The 25,185-nt window shown below is 48.4% G+C and overlaps 1 protein-coding gene across 2 annotated transcripts in view; it reads left to right on the forward strand.

Moving 5' to 3' along the window:
* The window catches only part of DNAH7 (dynein axonemal heavy chain 7), a 1,158,398-nt gene that overhangs the window by 850,058 nt on the left and 283,155 nt on the right, over positions 1-25,185 (forward strand). For both annotated transcript variants that reach the window (XM_069225862.1, XM_069225863.1), the window contains one exon: positions 24,303-24,479. In XM_069225862.1, the coding sequence (XP_069081963.1) occupies positions 24,303-24,479 (177 nt within the window). The remainder of the gene's footprint in view (positions 1-24,302; positions 24,480-25,185) is intronic.

The raw sequence follows: 25,185 nt of genomic DNA on the forward strand, positions 1-25,185 counted from the left end.
CAAGCAGGTACAGAGAGGTCCAAGGCCTAATGTCCTGGTACCAGGGCTGAGCAGTGAATCGCAAAGGTGCACTTGGTGCATGAGGTCGGGGAGGGGGTGGGGCAGCCCATGTGAAAGTGTCTCAACAATGTGGACCATTGAGGGGATAACTGGCGCTTCCACGGGCGGCACACCTGTTCGCATCCGAGTGTGTCTTCCTCTGCCGCACCCCATTTATGCATCACCACTTGGTAGGCGGCAATCTGAGGGACAGCAGGGAACCTCAAGTGTACTTTTAGTGTTCATTTATTGAGAAGAAGTGCCAGGGACTCAAATCGGGTTCTCACCTTTAGGAGTTTTGAGCACCAAAAGATACCCAAGGAGCTTGCCTCCCATGTGTTAAGGTCTGTGAGTTCTGTAATGGTGTGTAGTGTAGTGTGGACTGAGGGCAATAACTCAAAAGGGCAGGACCAGAGCATATGTCCAAGTTTGGTTCCAGGGGTCAGAAAGCCAGGGCAGTTTGACTGAGTGTCCAGAAAGAAAAGGTGTAGGCGTGCAGGAGTAAGGTATGCTCTCTGGAGGGTTAGGAATTGTATGTTTTTCAACAGGAGTTATGAGACATGGTTTTCAGGAACTGGAGTGCTTTTTCTCACTCTGTCATGCTAAGCCATCCCAAAAGCAGTCTCCCATGTCTGGCATAATGATGTAAGGGGGACATGTATAAGGTTGTATGGCCCTGTATATACAGCTGATGAGGAAACAGCCTACACCCATTAGCAGGATGGAGTGGAGAATCGGGTGTGTGGGGGGGTTCTTCCTGTATAATATTCCAGAGTGTCTGACGTGTGTGTGTGTTGCCTGTGGGGCAGGAACTGTGCAAGGGGGAGTCCATTGTCTTCCGCTAATTGCTGAAAAGTGAGGAGATGACAGAACAAGAATAAGTTGCCCACAGTGAATACAGAATGGTCAGTCCATACATGTAGGCCTTTGGCTGTGTAGAAGCCCAGATAATGCAGCACTCCGATCAGGGTAAGCATCAGGGAGTAGAGCGGAGTATAGCAGGATAAGCAGTGAACTCGAGCCATACACGCTTTAACTGTGAGCCATGCGTTTGAGGTTTGCGGCTCCGGGAAAAGGAGTCCTTGCAGTGCCAGAATCGGGATAGATCCCTGCGCATTGATTGCATCCCTGAGATAGTGTCCTGAAGTCCAGCCCGGCGAGCCATTGGAGCTGAGCCACCAGAAAGCAAGCCTCAAAGGATGGAGCTCCTAGGAACCCCTGGCAGATGTAGTTTGCTAAGGGTGATTCAGTGACAGCTGCTTCCCTAGATGAGCTCCGTGAGGAGTGTGTCGAGTTCACAGAAGTAGGATATCAGTGGAACCATAGGGAGATTTGGAAAATAAAGGAGGTGGGTTGGTATCACTATCGTTGCTAGAGCTATTTTGCTGGTCGGGTCAATGGGAAAGTCTGCGAGAACTGTACCTGTGCCCTTAATCCTGCCAAGACCCTCCAGTAGTTTCCCTCTAAAAGATCTGTGGGGGTGTGGTATAGGTAGATCCCTAGGTAGTGGATGGCTTGTTGGCACCAATCAAGGTGAAGGTCGTCCAGGTCTACCTCATGCAGTTGCAGGCCCAGGCATAATGGGTAAACAGCCGACTTGGACCAATTAAAATGTAACCTGGCATTGGATGCAAAGTCCAGTAAGGTTTTCCTGACTGGGGCAAGGTCCATGTCCATGTCTCGGAGGTACAAAAGTAGATCATCCGCATAGAGGGACACTACATGTATTCCATTTGCGAGGGGGATGCCCCAAGCGTGGCCCTCCTCTCAAAGACATATGGGGAAGGGCTCCATAGCAAGGGTGAATAGCAATGGGGAAAGGGGGCATCCTTGTTTGGTGCTGCGGTTAATAGGGAAGGGGCAAAGATGAGACCTCCGAGTCGGACTCAGGAAGTAGAGCTCGACTAGTATAGGTCAGAAGCTTGGAGCCAATCCCCATGAGGGCAAGGACCTCGAATAGATATTCCCATGTCATGGTATCAAATTCCTTTTCTAAATCAAGAATGAAGCAGGCTGACCTAGGAAAGCGATCTTGGACCGGCTCCTGGACATGGAAGTGGCAGCAAAAGCGGTGTTGGACCTGATCTTGTACATGGAAGAGGTGGCGTGTATTCTGGGACGTGTTACGCCCTGGTACAAAGCTGTTTTGATATGAGTGAATGAGGCTGGGTAGGATTTGGGCATATCTGTCAGCCAGGATTTCGCTGAAGATCTTGTAATTCGCACCTAGGAGGGCTATGGGTCTGTAGGAGGCTAGATGCATACCAACTGAGCTTAGGGATAGAAACCAGGAGGGATTTGCGTGGAAGTTTGCTGGAGCACAGTGCAGTCTCGTACAGCTCTACTGGGCGGGGTGCAAGCAGCGATGAAAATGTGCTGTAATGTTCCAAAGGACGGCTGTCAAGGCCCGGTATTTTCCTATGGGCTAAATCTCGGATTGCTTGAGTGGCGTCTGTATGTATGATGGTTGCATCAAGGGAGAGTCCGGTGGAGGTTGGGATTGATAGGAGCGGGACACATGCAAGGAAGGACTCAGGGGAGCTCACTAATGAAGCTGTTGGGGTTATATACATTGAGGAGTAATACTCGTCAAAGGCCCTCAGAATGCCTGCCTGTGTGCAGAATGCAATACCGCTGAAATCAATTATTTCTGTGATTAGGGTGGGGGTTCTGTACTCCTGTCAAATAAGCCTGGCCAGGAGTCTTCCGTCCTTGTCACCTTCACAATGGATTTTGGAGTCGTGCACTTTGAGGTTGTAGTGCCTCAGATTTTCTTGCAACTGTGTATACTTGTTTTTTGCTTGCATGAGTCAGGGGTGAGCGTTGGGTTGGTATCTGCTTCTCTACTCAGTTCTACAAGATTTTATTCGGCTTGTATAAAGTCTGCCTCAATCTTTTTTTGTGCAAAACCCTCTAGTCACAGCCTTAAATGCATCCCATTCTAATGCTCTAGTGGAGGCATTATGTGAGTTTTCGGAAAAGTAGTGTTTGATGTGGTCACGCTGCTCTTGCTGGAATACAGAGTCCTCCAGGCAATCCCATGGCAGTTTCCATGTTGGAACTAGATGGGGAGGAGCAGACCAGCAAAGGTCTTTGATATGTGCATCATGGTCAGAAACAGTGCACTTTAAATAATCAGAGTGTTGGATACGTGGTAATAAGGGGCTGGAGCATAGGAATCTATCAAGGTGAGCGTTCAGGTTGTGGGGGGTATTAGGGTTTTGTGTACACCATGCATCAGATAAAGCCCAATTTCTGATGGATACAACTACCTGTGGATTCCTCACCTAATGAATACTCCCATGGCGCCAGCCTTCGACGGAAATCTTCTTACCAGTCTCTGCACGTCGACGAGGACGTCACTCTAGCCCACGCGACGCCGTCTGACGTCATACAGGCAATAAGAGGTCCTCGCCGACGTGCCGATGACAGTTCCCTTTTTTCCGTGCATTCGAAACGGTTATCTTCGAGGGAGCTACTGTTACCTTCGTGGTTACAGTGTATTGTCTGCTGCGTAGTCTTCTCTGCGGTAATAATGTCTCAGAGGAAGTCGGGTTTCAAGCCCTGTCGAGAGTGTGGGGGCAAGATGTCAGTTACAGATCCTCACTCTGACTGTCTATGGTGTTTGAGCTCCGACCACGACGTCTCGACTTGCGATTCATGTCAACACATGAATCCGAAGGCCCTCAAAGAGCGTGAGGCCAAGTTATTCATGGCAAAGTCAAAGAAGAAGGAGAAACATCATAAGAAGTCTTCTTCGCCAAGGTCTCACCGGCGTCATCGAGACTCCCGGCGCCGTAGAGACTCACGACGTCATTCCAGCAAGGAGTCTCGTTCGAGGTAACCTTCGGCTCGGCGTCGGAGGACTTGGGAGGTCAGCCCCACGGTCACGCCGCATCCATCGACGCCGTTGCCCTCTCCGGCGTCACCGACTTCGCCTGGTCAGGCGTCGGTGATTGAGGTGGTGCAGCCTCTTGTGTTTTCTCCGGCGTCGCAGACGTCGAGGCCGGCGTCGGGGTCGCCCTCGATCCAGGCACCCCAGTATCCGGCTTTTCCCACTCCTGGAGCCGATAGTACCCCGTTTCTTAATGCGATGTATACCATCTTTCAGCAGATGGCTCCAGGAGCTGCTCCGGCTGGTCCTTCGGGGCCCTTGGCCTTTTCGTTGGGTGATCCTGCGCCTCTTCGGCCGGCACCCTTTATGCCCTTTCTCCCTTTTGGGAATGTGGGCTCGGCGCCGGTGGCCGCTCCGGTGGCTTCGGATGTTTCGGCCCAGGAGGTTGCCCTTCTGTCGAAGTCAGGATTTTGCCCTGTGACTCCGGTTGGTCCATCGGCTCCAAGACTTCGTCCTCCGGCTCCTGCCTCGGCGCCGAAGCTGCCTGTGGCGCCGGTCGCGGCGTCAGATGCTTCTGGAGATCGGCGCCGTTCTTCGACGTCGGCGGAGGCCATGTCGACTCCGCGTATCGAGGAGAGACTTCATTCGAGGAGGCGTGCTCTCCGTCTTTTAGAAGAGCAGGAGTACCAGCGAGTCTTAGAGGAGGGAGAGATTGAGGACTCTGGAGACGGACTACATGGTCTGGATACAACCAGTGGGCTGGACACTTCCCCTGAGTGGGACCTTTCATCTCCAGGGGAATATACGGAGGAGGCTGCTTCCTTTCATGCTGTGGTGAGGAAGGCAGCAAGCTTTTTGGACCTGCCTTTGCCGGTGGCAGAGGCGAAGCAGAATTTGCTGACAGAGGTATTGCATCCGGCCTCTGCTGCAGCTGAGCCTCTCTTGCCATTTAATGAGGCTTTGCTGGATCCGGTGTTGGAGGTGTGGAAGAAGCCGGTGTCTTCCTCGGCCGTTCATAGGGCTGTGGCCAGGAGGTATCGAGCTGCACCATCTGACCCTGGCTTTCTCTCTAGACACCCTACGCCGGAGAGCTTGGTGGTGCAAGCCTCCTGTTCCTCAAAGTCAGCGCCTGGTTCCTTCCCGACGGTGCCTGGAGACAGAGACTCCAAGAAACTGGATGCGCAGTCCAAGAAAATATTTTCGTCATGCAGTTTGGCGTTGAAGGCCACCAACGCAACGTGCATTCTGGGGAGGTACATCCATGCTCTGATGGATGATATTTCGTCTTCATTTACGGAGCTCCCCCAGGGTCTCTTGGATGTGGTCTCGGACGCCCAGGCTGCCGCGACCCAGATTATCCAGTCTGGGCTGGACACGACCGACTCGGTGGCCAGGGCGATGGGCACGGCTGTGGTGGCAAGAAGACAGGCCTGGCTCCGAAACTCAGGGTTTTCTGCGGATGTGCAGTCGACCCTGCTGGACCTCCCGTTTGATGGGGACAGACTGTTTGGAGCCAAGGCAGATTCGGCCTTGGAACGATTTAAGGCGAGCAGAGCCACAGCCAAATCGTTAGGACTGCAAGCTCCTTCTTCCTCTGCCTCTTCTAGATTTTTCAGGAGGTTTCGGGGATTTGGGCGTGGCTCTTCTTCCTCTTCCTTTCGGGGGAGGTTCCAGCAACCCGCCTCTTCCCTCCCCTATAGGTCATTTAGAGGGAGGGAGAGGGGTGGGGCCGTACCAGAGGAGCCTCTCAACAGCACTCTGCCTCTTCCTCGTCCTCTGGAGGGGTGCAGCAGGGGAAGCAGCCTTAGGCTTCCACCGTTTCCCACTCACTCCTCTCCTGTAGGGGGAAGATTACAGCATTTTCTCCACAAGTGGAAGTCTATCACAACGGACACTTGGGTTCTCGGCATTGTGGGGAAAGGCTACGCCCTTCCCTTTCGGGAGTTCCCGCCCCTCATCCCGCCCCGCCCATCTTATTGTTCAGAAGAACACCTCCTGTTGCTAGAACAGGAGGTTCAAGTCCTCCTTTCAAAGGGCGCGGTAGAGTTGGTCCCAGAGCAGGAAAAGGGTCGAGGTTGTTACTCAAGATACTTCCTGATTCCCAAAAAGGATGGTCAGTTGAGACCAATCCTGGATCTGAGGATCTTGAATTGGTTCCTCAAACAGGAAAAGTTCAAGATGCTGACCCTAGCACAGGTGCTTTTGGCGTTGAACAAGGAAGATTGGATGGTGTCTGTCGACTTGCAGGATGCTTACTTTCATATCCCGATACTCAAGTCGCACAGGAAGTATCTCCGGTTTGTGGTAGGGTCGCAGCACTATCAGTTTGCGGTCCTCCCGTTTGGTCTTACTTCAGCACCTCGAGTCTTCACAAAGGTGATGTCAGTGGTTGCGGCGGAGCTCAGAAGGAAGGGGATAGCAGTATTCCCTTACTTGGACGACTGGTTGATCAAAGCCAAGTCCCCGGAGCTTGTGTCGCATCATCTGCAGTCAACAACCCAGTTGTTGTTCGACCTGGGCTTTTCGGTGAACGTGCCCAAATCTCACCTGGAGCCCTCTCAGCGCCTCCTGTTCATAGGGGCAGTACTGGATACAACATTGAGTCGAGCCTTTCCTCCGCCTCAGCGGATTCAAGATATTCAGGAATTGGTTCCAATGTTTCGAAATGGAGCGGTAGTTCCAGTCCTCAAGGTCCTTCCTCTGCTCGGTCTGTTCGCCTCCTGCATTCTGTTGGTCACGCATGCTCGCTGGCACATGAGGGCTCTTCAGTGGTGCCTCCGAAGGCAGTGGTCTCAACACAAGGGAGATTTAGAAGGTACTGTCAAGATCTCCAGAGATGCTGCTGTGGAATTGAAGTGGTGGATTGCGGGCAACAATCTTTCACAGGGAAAGCCGTTCGCGCAGTCGCCACCAGTGGCCACGGTCATAACGGATGCTTCCACCCTAGGATGGGGAGCTCATCTGGGGGATCTGGAGATCAAAGGGCTTTGGTCTCCAGAGGAACAGGTGTTTCATATCAATCTGTTGGAGTTACGGGCTGTACATCTGGCTCTCAAGGCCTTCCTCCCATCCCTTCGTGGTCAGTCGGTACAGGTCCTGACGGACAATACTACCACGATGTGGTACATAAACAAACAGGGAGGAGTAGGGTCGTACCTTCTCTGCAGAGAAGCTCTTCGGCTATGGTCCTGGGCAAAGGACCATCAGATTTGCTTGGTGGCAAATCATCTGGCCGGGGTCTTGAATGTACGTGCGGACAGTCTCAGTCGCCAATTCTCGGCAGACCACGAGTGGCGTCTCCATCCAGATCAAGTCTGTTTAATCTTCCAGATGTGGGGGTTTCCTCGGATAGATCTGTTTGCCACTCGGGAGAACGCGCATTGCCCGTTATTCTGCAGCCTCCAGTATCCGATGCAGGGAGCGTTGGGGGACGCGTTTCAGATAACCTGGTGCGACCAGTTGCTTTACGTGTTTCCCCCCATACCCTTGATTCCTCGAGTGTTGAGGAAAATTCGCCAAGACCGGGCCCAAGTCATCTTAATAGCTCCGGATTGGCCAAGGAGGGTATGGTACTCCGACCTTCTCCAACTCTCACTGTGCCCTCCGCTCCGTCTCCCTCTCAGGGCAGACCTCCTCTCGCAGTCGCAGGGGCAGGTTTTACACCCCAACCTCCAGAGTCTGCACCTACATGCTTGGAGATTGAACGGGGCAACCTGAGTTCCTTCTCTCTCCCGCCTGATGTAGTGGATGTTATCTTAGCAGCCAGGCGACACTCCACTAAATCTATCTACGCTAATAGGTGGTCTAAATTTGTTATGTGGTGTGGAGAGAGACAGATTGATCCCTTACATGCTCATCTGTCACATGTTTTGTCTTTTGCACTGTCTTTAGCGCAGAAAGGTTGTGCAGTGGCTACCATTAAGGGTTATTTGTCGGCCTTGTCAGCCTTCATTTGTCTTCCAGACCAACCATCGTTATTTAAATCCCCTATTGTTCTCAGATTCTTGAAAGGTCTTCTGAATCAATATCCTCCAAAACCATTCGTTATGCCTCAATGGGATTTGTCCTTGGTCCTGACTTTCCTTATGGGGTCCCCTTTTGAGCCTATGCATTCTTGCCCCTTAAGGTATTTGGTTATTAAAACAGTATTCCTGGTAGCTATAACATCTGCAAGGAGAGTGAGTGAGTTGCAGGCCTTATCGGTTAAACCCCCTTATATAACGTTTTATGGGGATAAGGTGGTGTTGAGGACCAAGGCTGCTTTCCTTCCGAAGGTTGTTTCACCCTTCCATTTGGCTCAGACAATCACTTTGTCCACGTTTTATCCTCCGCCTCATCCTTCAAAGGAGGAAGAAAGACTACATCGCCTGGACCCAAAAAGGGCGTTGAGCTTCTATATCGACAGAATGAAGGATATCAGGCTGGAGGATCAGCTGTTTGTCGGATACGTGGGCATGAGGAGAGGAAAGGCAGTCCACAAGAGAACACTCTCCAGGTGGGTTGTTCTTTGCATTAAAATCTGTTACTCTTTGGCAAAGAAGGATCCGCCTGAGGGCATTAGAGCTCACTCCACCAGAGCTAAGTCGGCCTCTTCGGCCTTGGCTAGGGGTGTTCCTGTGGTCGACATCTGCAAGGCCGCAACTTGGTCGTCCCTTCACACTTTTGTGAAACATTACTGTTTGGACTCTGAGGTCAGAAGGGACGGTCATTTTGCACGGTCAGTGCTGCAGGATTTCTTGGTTTGACCATTTAGGCACCCACCGCCGGGCGTGGTACTGCTTTGGGACTCTATTCATTAGGTGAGGAATCCACAGGTAGTTGTATCCATCAGAAGAACGAGTTACTTACCTTCGGTAACGACTTTTCTGGTGGATACATTAGCTACCTGTGGATTCCTCACGGTCCCACCCGCCTCCCCGTTGCCTTTTTGGTCTCTCCAAGCAATCCTTGAGTGTGCTCCTTTTGGTCTTCAAAGTTGCAATACATTTTGCATATATGATATTTGTATATATGTGTATATTTATATATAAATCTATATATATTGTGTATATACATGATTCGTATGTATAAATATATTTATTTGTTTAAAAAAAAAAAAAAAAAGAAGGTTATATTAAATCTACAGCTATTTTATTGCAATGTTGTGTGATTTACAATATTAAGAGATGTTGCTTTGCTCTTTCATTACATTGGGTTATTATTATTCTCATGCACGTAAAAAATGTTGGTACTGTCATCGGCACGTCGGCGAGGACCTCTTATTGCCTGTATGACGTCAGACGGCGTCGCGTGGGCTAGAGTGACGTCCTCGTCGACGTGCAGAGACTAGTAAGAAGATTTCCGTCGAAGGCTGGCGCCATGGGAGTATTCATTAGGTGAGGAATCCACAGGTAGCTAATGTATCCACCAGAAAAGTCGTTACCGAAGGTAAGTAACTCGTTCGTTGTGTCTAAGTGTGAAAGCGGTGTGCCTGGGGGAGAGAGTGAGGCAGGGTGGAGGGTGCGACGGCCCGGAGTAAGATTGAATACGGAAATTTAATCCCCCCCAGTACCCAGGGTAGAGGAGTCTTGTGGGGGAGCTCTGCCAACAGTGAGTCCCTGAAAGGTCCCAGGTCAGTGTTGGGGGTGTAAATGCTACACACGAGGATCGGTTGGCCATCTAAGTGTCCTTCCAGTAGGACATAACATCCCTCCATGTCTACTTTCACGTCCAGCTCATGGAGTGAGACACCAGGATGGACCCATATTAAGGTACCTCTCGCATAAGCAGAGTAGTTGGTAGCATAGATGTGTCCCCTCCAACTTTTGAAGAGGCATCCCAGTTCCATTGCACTGCAAGAGGATAATTTGTGCCTGCTGGCCCTTAATGTAAGAGTGTACAGCATAACGATTTCAGCCAGTGTGCATGCCCCGAACATTTAATGTAAGAAAGCGCATGTTAGCCGGGCATATTGTGGTGGTGAAGTGTGGAGGGGATTGCATAGCGTGGAGGGGTGTTTCATAGCAGTGCTATCCAAGCTGAGCAGCAAGAGTCTGCCTGGTTGTTGCCATGTAAACCGATTGCTGGTTTCGGGAAATGTGCAGGAGAAATTACATGGGGAGAGCCATAACAACAAGAGAACTAAAAAATCCCAATACTTGGGGCCTGTCTCTTACTGGTGGCACACCCACACAAGACATTTGTCTTCTGCTCTAGTGGATCGTGGTTGGGTTTGGCTAACAACAAGCACATGGGATAGTATCCTAGTGCCCATGGAACCTCTGTATATATCGGGGCAGGTCCCCCGAGGAGAAGGGGGAGGTGCTCCTGAGTGTAGGTTGTGCTGTAGTGTTTGCTACCTGTCTTAGGGATGAGTGAGGGTTGGGGATTTCACAGGAGGAGTTACAATGCTTGGGGCCAGGGTATGGTGGTAAGATTAGATCATTTGCAGTCTGGGATGTCAATAAGGGGGGGAGATTGCTAGTCCCTTTGTGAGTGTTGCGAGGGAATTGTATTTTCATCAGATGAAAATATATGAGGGCCTTTCTCATAGTCCATGGCCACTGGTGTGAAGTTCCTAAATGAGGCGCTGTGAGAGAGGCGTGTCTGCGGTTGGCTGTGATCTGTTCCAAATTGGGTGATGAAATCACCTGTGGTGTGGGTCACGCTCTGGTTTTACCTCGGTGTGGCCTCTGAGGGTTAGATGTTAATGACACTGTTTTGGCCTGTAAGGGCGGCCCACCCAGTCCCAAACCTCTTGTGGGTCTGTGAAGAGTGGTGGTGCCACCTACCATTATTTTAAGTTGGGCCGGGATCAGGAGGGAGTATTACACCCCCAACTGATGGAGGCACTTCCTGACCTTAAGGAATGAGCAATGCTGACGCTGGACAACGTGGTTATAGTGTGGGAAGAGCATAATTATGTTGTCCTCTAGGGGGCCTGGCAGCACGGAGAATTGCATCCTGGTCCTTGAAGTGTTTTGCCAACATCCCTCCAGGTCTTCCGCTCTGCTCTCCAGATGTTTGACTCGGTCTTGTAGGTCATGTATGGCTCCTTGGTGATTTGTTGTAGGGGAGCAGGGGTTCTCTTGTTTTCTGCGACTTTGTCTGCAAGTTTACTGTGGTCGTCGCACAAAAAGCTGAATTCTGTGAGAGTCCCAAATCTCATCTCCATTGAAGCATGAGAATGTTCAATTGTGTCCAACACCTGGTCTAACTTGTCAGAGGTAGACTGAGCGGGGGAGTTCTCTGAGAGGGGAGAATCCGGTACCATGGAGGGTGGGCCCTCTGTTGATGGTAGAGAGGGGCAGTGGAGGTTTTGCGGAGCCTTCCTGTTAGACTTGGCATCATTGGCGTGGTCACCCCTAACTTTGTGCCTCTGGTTTCTAGGTTGTTGATGTGTGCTGGACTCTGTTTTTGTATACTCTGGGCACTTTACCACTGCTAACCAGTGCTAAAGTGCAGGTGCTCCTTTGTAAAATGTATGTGTAATTGGCTTATCCATGATTAGCATATTTGATTTACTAGTAAGTCCCCAGTACAGTGCACTAGGGGTGCCCAGTGTCTGTAAATCAAATGTAACTAGTGGGCCTGCAGCACTGGTTGTGCTACCCACACTAGTAGCCCTGTAAACATAGCTCAGACCTGCCACTTCAGTGTCTGTGTATGCAGTTTTAAACTGCCAATTCGACTTGGCAAGTGTACCTACTTGCCAGGCCTAAACCTTCCCTTTTTATACATGTAGTGCACCCCTAAGTTAGGCCCAGGTAGCCCCATGAGCAGGGTGCGGTGTATTTTAAAGGTGGAACATGTACTGATGTGTGTTACATGTCCTAACAGTGAAATACTGCTAAATTCAGTCTTCACTATTGCAAGGCCTAACCCTCTCATAGGTTAACATGGGGCCTGCCTTTAAATAACTTTAAAGTGCAGATTCCCTTTGAGAGCAGATGGAAATATGGAGTTTAGGGTCTCTGAACTCACAATTTAAAAATACATCTTTTAGTGAAGTTGTTTTTTAGATTGTTAGTTTGAAAATGCCACTTTTAGAAAGTAGGCATTTTCTTGCTTAAACCATTCTGTGACTCTGCCTGTTTGTGGAGTGCCTGTCTGGGTCAGTTTGACAGTTGGGCTGTTTGTGAATCTTCTCTAGACAGTGCCACAAAGGGAGCTGGGGTGTAGCCTGCATATCCTGATCAGCCATCGGTGCTAGGAGGGGAGGGAGGAGTGGTCACTCACACCTGAAAGGGCTGTGCCTGCCCTCACACAATGCAGTCTCCAACCCCCTGGTATGTGTCTGGGGCCTGGCCTGGGCAAGGCAAGATCTTGTGAACAACAGAGACTTTCCTTTGAAGTAGGCCTCATTAAAAGGAGAAAGGAGGTATAAGTATTGGACCCCAAACCCCTGAAAATTAAATCACTTCTGGATTCAAGAGGATCCTCTGCCAAAGAGAAGAGTTGAGGAGAAGTGCTGCCCCTGCCTGTGACTGTGCTTTGTTGGGCCATCTTGCAGTTGCTGCTTCTGCCCATGAAAGGGGACAAAGACTGGACTTTGTTGAGCATTCCTGCTTGTGAAGAATCATCAAGGGCTTGAGTTGAGCTTGCCTCCTGTTTTGAAGTCTTAGGGCCATCAAAGACTTCCTCTTCTAACATCTGGACTCTGTGCTGAGACCCCTGCCCTGCCAAGTGGTGTCCTATTCAGTCCCTGGGCCCTTGAAAGGTGAAGTTGGCAGACAAGAACTGAAAATCCACGCATAGAATACTATGCAGGGAAATTTACGACGCACCATCTGCAATGCTGCTGATAAAAGATACACCGCCGGCTTCGCAGCTAAAATAGACATTCCATCTGCTTCGCAGCTGGGAGAGTTACACATCGCAGCTGGAGAAACGACACGCAACACCCACTTGCGGCAGCTGATAATGACGCAAACCCCATGCAATGTGGAACAGGATTTTCCATGCATCGTCCCTGGGCGTCAAAATCAACCTGACTCTGCGTTGATCCGAGGTGTCCCGTCCAGAAATCGATGCATCGCTTTCTTGCGAGGGAGAAAAACGATGCATCGCCAACCTGACCGGAGAATAAACAATGCACAGCCTCCCTTGCAGGGAAGAAATCGACACATCGTTGCCTTTTCCAACGCACGCTCACCCGTAAAGCTTTTTTTTTTTTAGGCTAAGCAGGTACTTTGTGTAAAATCATCGTTTCCATTGTTTTCTATGGAGTAAGACTCTTATTCTTTTGAAAATTCATGTTTTAACTTGTTCATGTTGGATTTTTGTTGTTTTGGTCTTGTTTGATTTAGATAAATATCACCTATTTTTCTAAACTCGTGTGGTGTCCATTTTGTAGTGTTTTCACTGTTTTACTGTGTGTGATGGTACAAATACTTTACACATTGCTTCTGAAGTTAAGCCTGCCTGCTTGTGCCAAGCTACCAAGGGAGTGAGCGGGGGTTAACTGCATGTGTGATTCTCCTTTACCCTGACTAGATTGAGGGTCCTTGCTTGGACAGTGGGTAACCTGACTGCCAAGCAAAGACCCCATTTCTAACACTTCCCATGTTGATCAATTATTTGGAGAGCATACCTGGCACTCACGTTGGTTGTTGCCCCCCCAGGCGGTGCAGACAGGTCCCCGTCAGTGGTGGGGTAGAAGAGCATTGTAGGCATTGGACCTGGGCAAGGAGCCTGCTGAGGCGCGATGGCGGGTGTGTGTTGCGCATGCAGCACCAACTCTGGATAGTCGGGGGGGGTTCAGTGGCGGGGAAGAAGGGCAAGTAGGAGACAAAGTGAATGGTGTCTGCGCTGCTTGCAGGGTGCTTCACCTATGAAGAGGAAGGGGGACCTGCTGCAGATGAGGGTGGCAGTCTTCGGAGGGGGGACCTACAGTGACACCCGTTGGAAGTCAGCTGGACGGTATGGTCGAGATTGTGTGTTGGATCAGTTTCGCCCCACGCACGTGCACCGTTCCAGGTGCTGAAGCAGGAGGGGCTGTCATGCATATGGCGCATCTTGAGCAGTCAGGTGGAATGGGAGAAGTCAAACTGAGTCTCTTAGGTGTACAGGGGACCCTCCTGTGCTGCTTTCGGGGCCTGAACCTGCAATGGAAAGGGCTGGAAATTGCCGCAGGGTGGGGAGCGGCCGTTGAAGAGGGGGTGTCCTGTCGCAATAGTCTGCCAGGCCTCCTGTTGGGGCACCCATCGACTCGGGTCCCGGGGAGCACGGATTCCCCCCGTGTCTCAGGCCGCAGGTCCGATTCAGAGCAGGTAGGGCTGCGTGGTGTACACCGCTCACTCCCCACTTGCCCCGATGCAGGCACCCACTAGGGGAAGGAAGAGAGCAAGAGATCACTGTTGAATAGGCGCAATGCGAGGGTGACCCCTGGGCTGTAAGGATCAGCTCACCTAGTGCATCTCACAGTTGGTAAGACATCCTCGTGTCACCCCTGGTTCTCGGAGTAGTGAAGGGGTGTTATGGTGAGGCTCAATGCAGTTGGGAGGTGCCATATGTTGTTTGAAGGCCTGGTAAGCGGCTCACTAACATCCTGGTTAATGGCGAAGGACCTCGATTTGGAACAGTGGTTTGGACGTCAGCAGGATCAACACCTCTCAAAGGATCGGGCAGCAGGAGAGCAGACACATTTTCCAAGGGGTTGCTTGATACCCAACGGCTACCCGGGCAGGCCGTGCGCCGCAATGAATGTCGATTGCCAGGCAGGATAGAAGAGTGCTAAGGAATTGTGCTCGCCTTCTTGGCCACCACATGTCCTACATCGATAAAGGATGCTCAGTTTTTCCTATGAGTTCATCCGGTGCTTTTGCTAAATTTAAGGCTTTGTCTCCATGAATGTTTTAAGGTTTTAAGCCATCCTCCAAGAGCCATTGACTGATGTCAGTCGTGGATCAACATTTGGGGTGCTTATATTGTCCATTATGCTGCTTCTTGCTTGTTGTGTCCACGTATGCACTGAATTCAGTTCAGGAGAGAGTAGCCAACCTATTAGTGGCTTTTAGGAAGGGCAATATTTTCCAAAGTCTAATCCCATTTTAGAGCGAGGATTAGTACTTGCTTTTGTTCTAGGAGACATGTTCCACCCAGAAAGCATACATAGTATAAGATAGCCCACTTGGACCTTGGTAAGAAAAAGAAAATGTTGAAGTAAGGGACATGTTCTTCCTCTGAGCCTATTCCAGTTCTGAAATCTTTGAAATAAGCTTTGCCTTTTGCTAGTCCTTATGAAGAAAACGTTGTGGCTATGCTGGAGATTTTTTTAGCAGGGCCCCTATGACATGTTATTTCAGTTGTTTTAGCGCCTATGGCAGCCCTTCAGACCATTGTGATGCTGGTGACTATGACTTCGGCATCTGTCTTGAATTCACCAGCTGGTTTGTGACTCCTTTGGGTCCGAAGTCATTACTGAAGTTAAAGGGAATGCCAAAGGACAAGTCTACTTTGACACTGATTGTTAGCATCTGCTTCAGCACAGGATTCAGCACCAATATCTAAGTCTTAATCAGTTTTGTTGTTAGTTAAGCAAAATACTACATCTTGCCTGAAGGAGTCTTGTTTTCTGGATATTCTTAATTATTTCCTCAAAGAGTCTTTGCACAGAAAGTGTGATTTATATGTTTCAGATTCTAATTCCATTTAAATGCCAAGTTGGTCTTGGGAGAGAGACAATAATGATGAGAGTGAGACTGACAATTTATCTTTCACCATTAGACGTGAACCCATCTCTTTTGATGGACTTACAAAATGCTGCTGGGCTTTACAGATCCCTTGAGTCGAATTATTCTGTTCCTAAATGGCCTTTCCAGCTGAAGAGAACCAATTTTTTTGTGCCTAAAAAAGGCTGCATAGTGCTTGGCAATTCAGATGAATAATGTGTAGCCCAAGTCGTCTTTGTTTATTGCAATCTTGGATGGGAAACAGGACACCCACAGAGTATTATTAAAGTTGATGGCTCAGAAGTATAGAACTGCACATGCTGATGGCTCAGAAGTATAAAACTGCACTAATCATCTTACTTAGCTTCTCTTCTCACTCCACTGAATTTGGTTGCTCAAGCTCTGACTTCGAAGTAAAATCAGGTACGATTTCAACTATCACACTCGATGGAGAGTCCAAAAGGCTGGACACATTATGCAGGAAGGTGTTTGCTCCTGTCAGGTAGGCATTAAAATCCAAAAATGCCAGATGCCTTCTTGCAAGGTACACATATGCACTCTGGAAACATGTCTGCACATGAGGAATTCCTTTGCAGAGTTGTGAAAGGATGGTGTAGACATGTATCAGAAGTTCGTGCTATCTGAAATGTGAAAGGTAGACTCTGTGGTTCATGCTCTGGGGTTGACAGTCATTCTGTGCATTAGCAACACAAAAGGATGATGGACGGAGTGCTGACAATGCAAACACTCACCCCCAGTCACAGATCTGGGTTCAATCCATCGTTTTTTTTGCTGCCCATGTCATTCCAGTTTGGACCCAGCCATATGCAAATCAGTCTTGACCCTGTTCCCCATGGGAACAGTCCAGCCGAACTGCCAGGCCAGGTCTTCCCTGGACTGGAAACAAGCTTCCTGGGACCGGTTTCGGGGTTTCACCCCTCATCAGCCAGGCTAGCTCGAATCCAGTGGCATGGGAAGCACGGGACCCACGTCTGGGCATACCCTTCCCACTTAGGGCGACATTAGCTACACAAAAGAATGATGGACGGAGTGCTGACAATGCAAACACTCACCCCCAGTCACAGATCTGGGTTTAATCCATCGTTTTTTTGCTGCCCATGCCATTCCAGTTTGGACCCAGCCATATGCAAATCAGTCTTGACCCTGTTCCCCATGGGAACAGTCCAGCCCGAACTGCCAGGTCAGGTCTTCCCTGGACTGGAAACAAGCATCCTGGGACTGGTTTTGGGGTTTCGCCCCTCATCAGCCAGGCTAGCTTGAATCCAGTGGCATGGGAAGCACAGGACCCACGTCTGGGCATACCCTTCCCACTTAGGGCGACATTAGCAACACAAAAGGATGATGGACGGAGTGCTGACAATGCAAACACTCACCCCCAGTCACAGATCTGGGTTTAATCAATCGTTTTTTTGCAGCCCATGCCATTCCAGTTTGGACCCAGCCATATGCAAATCAGTCTTGACCCTGTTCCCCATGGGAACAGTCCAGCCCGAACTGCCAGGCCAGGTCTTCCCTGGACTGGAAAGAAGCATCCTGGGACCGGTTTCGGGGTTTCACCCCTCATCAGCCAGGCTAGCTTGAATCCAGTGGCATGGGAAGCACGGGACCCACGTCTGGGCATACCCTTCCCACTCTGTGCAGCCTATCATAGCTATGCATAACTGTTCCTGAGAGGACGTTCATTCACTGTTGCTGGACTTGCCATTTGTTAGCCATCATTTGGAGAGAAAGTGAATGCGCCCACAGAAATGGCAAGATCCCTGGGTTTGCTTTCACCAGCTAAAGCATTTCACCATCAGTCCTGCAAGACCTGGGATTCTGGTCATTAGTTCTGCGGAAACCAGATGCAGCACGAGCTGCAGCAGTAACAGCAGCAGCCATCTATCTCTTTCAGAAACAGAGGTTCAGGGAAAGGTTGGCATCAGAATGCACCACAGTGGCTATTGAAACTTGAGGGGGTCCCTCTGCACAGCACATGGAGCACCCCGCCACCCCCAAGACTCATGCAAGAGCTCTCAGGTCAGAGTACTCTGCTGAGAGGGCCCATTGGGGCTCATGCCCCACCCCACTCTGCTGGGGCCTTTGTTACGCCACTGATGAGCCATCATCTTCTTGAACCCCCACTTAAAAAGGTATTGCAGTGCCATGAGATGCCGTTTGGAGGTTGATTGTCAGGGTTTTTAAAACAGTCACAAAGGGACCTAAGACCAATATTATCATTACTTAGGGATCGCCTTTGCCATTCGTTTTGAAACTGCCATCTGTTCCTCTACATGCCTTAAATCCATCTCCTCCCCCACACACACATTAATGAAAGAGATAGCTGAGTCCCTAGCACAGGGAGCTTTCATTGTAGCTAAAGGCAGACATTGATGATGGTTACTGTTACTCCTATCTTTTCTGCTCCACAAAGCCAATAGTGGTTAGCTTTGTTGCAGCTTGATTCCATATTCCAGTTTCTCAGAGCTACATGATGTTTCTGAGGTTTACAGTATTAAATAAACATGAACAATTTTATGTCCTTCCTTTTGGGTTGAGTTTTCCCCCTCAAGTACCTGCAAAGACTTTAGATGTGGTGGTAGCTCATCTTTACCAATAGGACATTCATCTCCACCTGTATTTGGATGACTCGCTTCTTAAAGCCAATTGGCAGGATATTCTGTTGTGAAATCTCTCAAGTACAATGTATTTTTGCGGCAGTAGGATTTTGATTTGGAAAAGTACAAAAAGTGTCAACCGATTCTATCGCAGAGGGCTCAATTCAGAGAGGCTGTATTGGATACTACACTCAAAAAGGCCTTTTTCCACAGGAGTTGCCCTTTATAATTGCTTCAATTATAGCAGACTTCAGTGAGTGTATGTCACAACATGTGTAGACATTGCTAAGATTTCTAGGTCTGAGGGCTCTTGGCATTTTTTCGGTACCTCAGACTTAACTTGAGATGAGTGCAGTGGTGCCTTTGGTTGCAGTGAAATCATTATTATTCGCTGACAGGAGTGTACTTGATGTGTAACTGTTGCACGGTCTCCAGTGGTGAACCAGTTGGAGGATTAGTTCAAAAGGGAGTCCGTTTGAAGGCATTGGTCTCAGATGCCACTAGTGACATTTAAGAGTTCATTGTGCCGAAAGGGCTCCATGCTGCCAGTCGGTGCTACCTGTGAATCTCCACCTTTGGGCTGATTCAATTCAAGTGAAGCAATCTAGCACTCAACCCTGAACCCAGACCACACAAGTGCTTCCCACTGTGGGCTGATTGGTACCCCCATAGGTATCCAGCATATTTCCAGCTCAAGCTATTCCCAGCCACCCCGTTCCCATGCCTTGTCAGTAGGGATCCCCTCCTTTAGCAACTGCATTACCTTTCATAATCGACGTCTTGGTATCATTGTATCCCCCTGAGTCAATATAATGGTCCAATCTTTTTTATTGGGGCGAAACGCTGTTGAATAAAAGCACAGTGAAGGCAACTGTAGCAGCTGTTTCAGCATGTTTGTTCTCACCATATATGTGATCTTTGTTTAAGGTCCTTCTTCTAGCTCGTTCTCTAAAAATATTGCAGTGTAACTATCCCCATGTTCCTTTTGATCTTCTGGATTGAGATCTGAATTTGGTTCATTCTTTTTTATGGGACCTCCTTTTTACCCTCTAGATTTTAGCTCTCTCAAACATTTGTCTTGAAAGAATGCACTCTTACTTGTCATCATTACTGCTACCGATTATTGATGCAAGTGAAGTGATGGTAGTTTTGAAAGTATGTCTACTTTTTGGCTCTGCAATTCATATCTCATAGGTCATTTTTTTTATCCTCTCCTTCAAAGGTGGGGTTTAGTGGGAAAGACCCCAGTTAAGGTGTTAAGAAACAGACAGTTGTGACATGGGTGCCTTTGACTACTAAACAGTGTTATGGACTGGCCATTCCTGGAATTTTCCCTGTTTGTTCCACTATGGGTACTGATGCAATATTGGCACGCCCAAGGGGTGTTCCTTGCTATCTCTTTGTAAGGCAGCATCTTGGGATTCAGTGTACCCTTTTGCTGGACACTGGTACTTCGTTTCTGAGAAGAGAGAACAATCTCAGTTTATTAGTGTGGTGGTATAGTCCTCCCTTTTTGCAAAATTGTGGTCTTGTTGCTTACCTCTCCTGCTGCTTGTCGCTGAAGGAATGGTTCAACCAAGAAAGCTGTGGGGGAGGAATAAGCTACTTACTCTATGTAATGGTCTTTCTTATGGATACAGGAGCTCCTTCAGATTCCTTGCAACCCTCCCACTTACCCTCTTGAGATGTTATTTAATTTATTATTTTGCCTACGTCCTCCAGATCTCTTGTTGTGAATGAAGCATGAAAAGATATTGAGGACAGAACTAGGGGCCAGATGTAGCAAGCAGTTTTGCCCATTCTGTGTCTATGGGCAAATGTGTTCGTACATATGGCCCTAGGTTACCAACGTCTGCCTGCCCTTTATGCATTTAAGACTTCTCTCCCAGTGGAGTACCGAAGTTTTGCCTATGATGGCATGGGTTGCTACCTTGCATTGGTGACTTGTAGCTTTAGAAAGGTTTTCTAGAGCCAGTCTGACTCTTTGGAAGGGTTTCAGTCAAGGAATCAGCAGGAGCTCCTCTATTCATCAGAAAGAAAGTTACTGAAAGAAATAATTTATTCTTTGACTTCAGTATTATGTCATTTTACCGGATTTCAGCACTGAAAGTTACTATTAATAGCATCTAATAAGTGCATACTCATACCCATAAGGGTATCCTGATGCAAATCTTAGAGTAACCTATGATATAACTACTGTGTTATAAAGCAGATAAAAGAAGTACTTTTTTAGCAACTTCCTAAATCTAAGATGTTCAGCAGCTTGTCTCAATTAAAGAGACATTCTACTGATTAGCACCCAGAACTCTGAAAACATGACATGCTTAATCCTCTGGAGAAGGATGAGTACAAAGTACTTATATGTTGATAGATGAAAATTTTTAGATTGAATAGTTATGAACCTCTTGATGCACCAAGTGGAGGGATTTTAGATGAACTCTCGGTCCTATAAGCAGCATCAGTGGTTCCTGCCTAAATGAAGACGTGGAAGTCTGTTTATCCAGGCTGAATATTTTATAAATGGCCTAGTTCTAACTCAACTGGGGCCTATAAATCTGTTTGACCCAGTAAGAGAGTTCTCAGCATTTAAGTCTTGACAATATAATGGACTGATATACAAGTTTACAAGCAGCAACAGGTTGACATAACCTTATTTCTGTTCAGGTCAAGGGAATGGGAAGGCTTTTGTTACTGGCTCCTAGAGCACGTCGAACTCCCGTCCTCTCAAGCCATCAAGTATAGGACCATTCTGTGTTACATCTGCCTAAGACTAGAACCTCGATGTTACCTCGGTTAAGTTTCAATTCATTCTTGTTCATCCAAGAAGCCACATCAGTGAGGCATAATTTGAACTGTTCTTTAGTGTGGCTCATTCAAACGTATGGTAAGTTGGGTGTCATCTGTGTAGATCATAAAGGTAAACTGATATGACTTGATCAGGTGGGCCAAACAGGCAACATACAGATTAAACAGAGATGCGCTACGAGCGGATCAATTACCTAACCTGTTTGGCGGTAGAATAGCTGGAAGAAATCCTAACTGCTTAGGTTCTGTTCTGTAGATGGAACAGATGCCAATTCAAGGCTGCACCTACTATAACAATTTCTTAAAACTTGCTCAGCATGTTCTAATGAAAGATGATGTTGAAGGTGCCCAAAAGGTATAAAAGACTCAAACCACACAGATGTCGCTGTTCGTGTCTTCCACTTCCTCTCTCAATTATCATGCTGTCTAATGAACAGAAACCAGACTGAGCTGGGCCAAATGTACGATTACTGTCACTAAAAGATATGTGATAGTGGAATCAACATATTTGTCCACATCTTAATAGAAACCGGCAGAAGAGAATAGGGCGGTAAATAACGGGGGGTATTTGCATGAGCAGAATTTTTTTATAATAGGAGGGATATTTGCATCCTAAGGAGAGATATTAGCATCCTTCGAAGGCTACGGTGCCAACGCTGAATCTAGAGAAGCATTACAATGCCCTGTGATCATAGGGACAAGTGTATATGTGCTTAGAAATATAATACGATTGGAGGCATACATCACAGGGAGAACCTGGTTTAACTGAGAGTACCAATTATTTGCCTAATTCTGGGAATAGCTGAACAAAATCACCAAGGATAATTTGAGTCTGACTGTCAGTAGAGGCAAGGCTCACAGAAGCAAGATTGTCAACAAAAATGGCGATGTGGAGAAGGATGAGCAGAATTTAGAAGCTATGGGGTCATTTTGACCCTGGCGGTACGAGACCACCAGGGCTAAAATGACAGAAGCACCGCCAACAGGCTGGCGGTATTCTGCCACATTTGCCCTGGCAGTTTTAACCGCCAGGGCAGCGCTGCTTGCAGCACTGCCCAGGGGATTACGAGTCCCCGACCGCCAGCCTTTTTCTGGCGGTTCGAACCGCCAGGAAAAGGCTGGCTGTACGGGGAGTTGTGGGGCCCCTGGGTGCCCCTGCACTGCCCATGCCACTGGCATGGGCAGTCCAGGGGCCCCCTGACAGGGCCCCATGCGGCTGTTCACTGTCTGCATAGCAGACAGTGAAAAGCGCGACGGGTGCAACTGCCCCGTCGCACGGCCGCAACACCGCCGGCTCCATGTGGAGCCTGCTCCTGTGTTGCGTCCCACATCCCTGCTGGGCCGGCGGCGGGAAACCAGGTTTCTCGACGCCGGCCTAGTGGGGATGTCAAAATCGGCACCGGATGAGGCCCTATATGTTTTTTGTCTGGAAAAAATAACTCTGGGTTCGCATAGTTCCTAGCATTAGTTGGAGTGGGGAATTCCAATTGGATTGGGGAAAAAAATCAATGAGTGTGTTTGAGTTTAGAGGTAGTAATTTATTTTTCACTGTAAACAGTTTTGGATCTCCTAGTATGCACTTCGTAATATTTCAAAGCAGTCATGTACTTTAACTTGTTATCCGGATTATAAACCCTTTTGAATCGCTGTTCCAGTGTTTTTTACATTTCAATTTGAGATCAGTTAACTCTGGAGAGAACCAGGGTTTGGAATAATTAGACCCACAGTTAAGTAATTGGTTTATGGGTGAGTTCGAGTCAACAGAGGCCTCAGCCCATATTATAAAATAATATTTCAAAGAGTACTGATTGGTCTTAAAGTCTGAGAGCGCATTGAAGCTGAGTGCCTAGATTAGGGCTTCCTGGCAGATGTTACTCTATATCCTGCCTCGTATCATTTGCCTATGGGCAAGGATGGGTTTTAACCTGCAGGACCCAGATGAATGAGTAAGAAAAATTATCATTCCAGACCAGTCAATAGTTATGCTTTATCTGAAAGATCTTTGAAGTGGAAACTATAACATCCAGTGTTTGGCCCTTGATGTGCCTGGGATGGGTTACGAGTTGTGCTAAGACTAGAGTCAAGTGCTCATGAAAGGGCAGGCGGTGTATCATCCTCAGTCAAAGGGAGCGCAGCATTTCTTTATCTGAAAGACCGCCACCTAAACACTATTCAGCAGAATGCTGGTACTTGCTCGGAAAGCAGCTGATGCATGAGCTGGGATTTTCTGCTCATATTCCCGGAAAACACCTCCACAAGTCGAACTCTAAAAGATTGGGGTCATTAAATTTTGCTCGGAAAATGGAAAATATCAACTGTCACACCTTTGACGTCATCCACACATGCAGCACTGGCCTCTGCAATGTACCCAGTTGTCTCCCCATTATTGGTTAACCACTTAGGGGGTCATTCCGACTCTGGCGGTAAAACCCGCCAGGGCCGTGAACGACGGAAAGCACCGCCAACAGGCTGGCAGTGCTTTCCTGCCCATTCTTACCGCCGCAGTCAGAAAAGGGGATCCGCCGGTTTCCTGCCGGATTTCCCCTGGCTGGGCTGAACCTCCATTTCGGCGCTGCAAGCAGTGCCGCCATGGGGATTCCGACCCCCTTCCCGCCAGCCTGTTTCTGGCGGTTTTTACCGCCAGGAACAGGATGGCGGGAACGGGTGTCGTGGGGCCCCTGGGGGCCGCTGCACTGCCTATGCCACTGGCATGGGCAGTGCAGGGGCCCCCTAACAGGGCCCCAGGATGATTTTCACTGTCTGCATAGCAGACAGTGAAATCGTGACGGGTGCAACTGCACCTGTCGCACCCCTGCAACACCGCCGGCTCCATTCGGAGCCGGCTTCTGTGTTGCAGGGTCTTTCCCGCTGGCCCGGCGGGCGCTCCCTTGGCGGGCGCTCGCCGGCCCAGCGGGAAAGTCTGAATGGCCCCCGCGGTCTTTTGACCGCGGAGTGGCCAAGTGGCGGCGTAAGTTTGGCGGGCGGCAACCGCCGCCCGCCAAACTTGGAATGACCACCTTAGTCTTCTTTTCCTGGTGGGAATACTGTTTGTCTGCCAGCAACTCCTTCAGCGTTGATTGTTGCACCCTCAGTTGCCAAAGCATCAGTAGTCGCTCTGCTGGCTCTTTGTGCCAACGGCAGCCCCTGCAGGTTTGGCCCTTGTCAATTCTGCCTTCCTGCACATGATTTTTTACGCCGTTTCTAAATGTAAGAAATTAGCATTCATTCAGCTGTTTGGAAATACCATTTCCAAGCTGAAATACATGCTCTTCTCATTATAGATTATAAATGCTTTTTGTGAACAACTGTAATTTTGCAAATAATTAAAATGCTTCTTTGTTATTGAATTTCTAGGTTATTCCAATGGTACAGGAATTCATAACTGATCACCTTGGCCGCCAGTTTATTGAACCACCTCCGTTTGATTTGTCCAAGGCATTTGGTGATAGTCATTGCTGTGCACCATTAATTTTTGTCTTGTCTCCTGGTGCAGATCCCATGGCAGCCCTACTCAAATTTGCTGATGACCAGGTATATTTAATTATGAATATTGTTATTAAGAAATCTCTTTGTTTGATTTGTGAGCAACATTTGAAAACGAAAATTCATATTTGTTCAGCTCTAGTGACAAGTGTGGTAGAGATATTTAAGAAGTAGAAAGTAAATTATATTGGTTTCTTTGTGATTCAGTAGTATGGCTTCTAATTCAATGACATTTGGTTGCATGGTCTGGCTTGACAATGCAGCTGTTGCCAGACAATTATGGGAAAAACACCAGGATAGGGGCGTTGGCTTTGCCAGCGTGTTGGGAGCCAGGAGTACATATTTTGACTGGACAAACGTTGTATGCTTCCACAAAAAAGTGCTTGCCTTCCACACAGCTGTGGTCAGTTTGTTTAGCCAGCTGCATGGGCTTGATCTTTCAAGAATGCGCACATGCCATTGTAATGCTATTTAAGCGTCTTAAATAACTTGGTTTAAGGTGTTTTGTCTGGTAGCAGCACAGATGGGAGCAGGCAGTCATTAATGTACATAGCTTTTTAGGTCTGGCTTGACAGGGCATTCATAAGCCTGACCTATTGGCATTTTGGTCAGTATTCGTACATGTTTAGTTTTTTCTCCTCTTTTCAGAACGTATGCATATTTATTGTGTGTCCTGTGAAATGATGAATTTGCAATTAATGTATTTCCACATTATTTTAACTGGTAAATGTACACTCACAACTGTATGCCTTAT

Source organism: Pleurodeles waltl, chromosome 3_1 (assembly GCF_031143425.1).
Source record: "Pleurodeles waltl isolate 20211129_DDA chromosome 3_1, aPleWal1.hap1.20221129, whole genome shotgun sequence".
NCBI lineage: Eukaryota > Metazoa > Chordata > Amphibia > Caudata > Salamandridae > Pleurodeles > Pleurodeles waltl.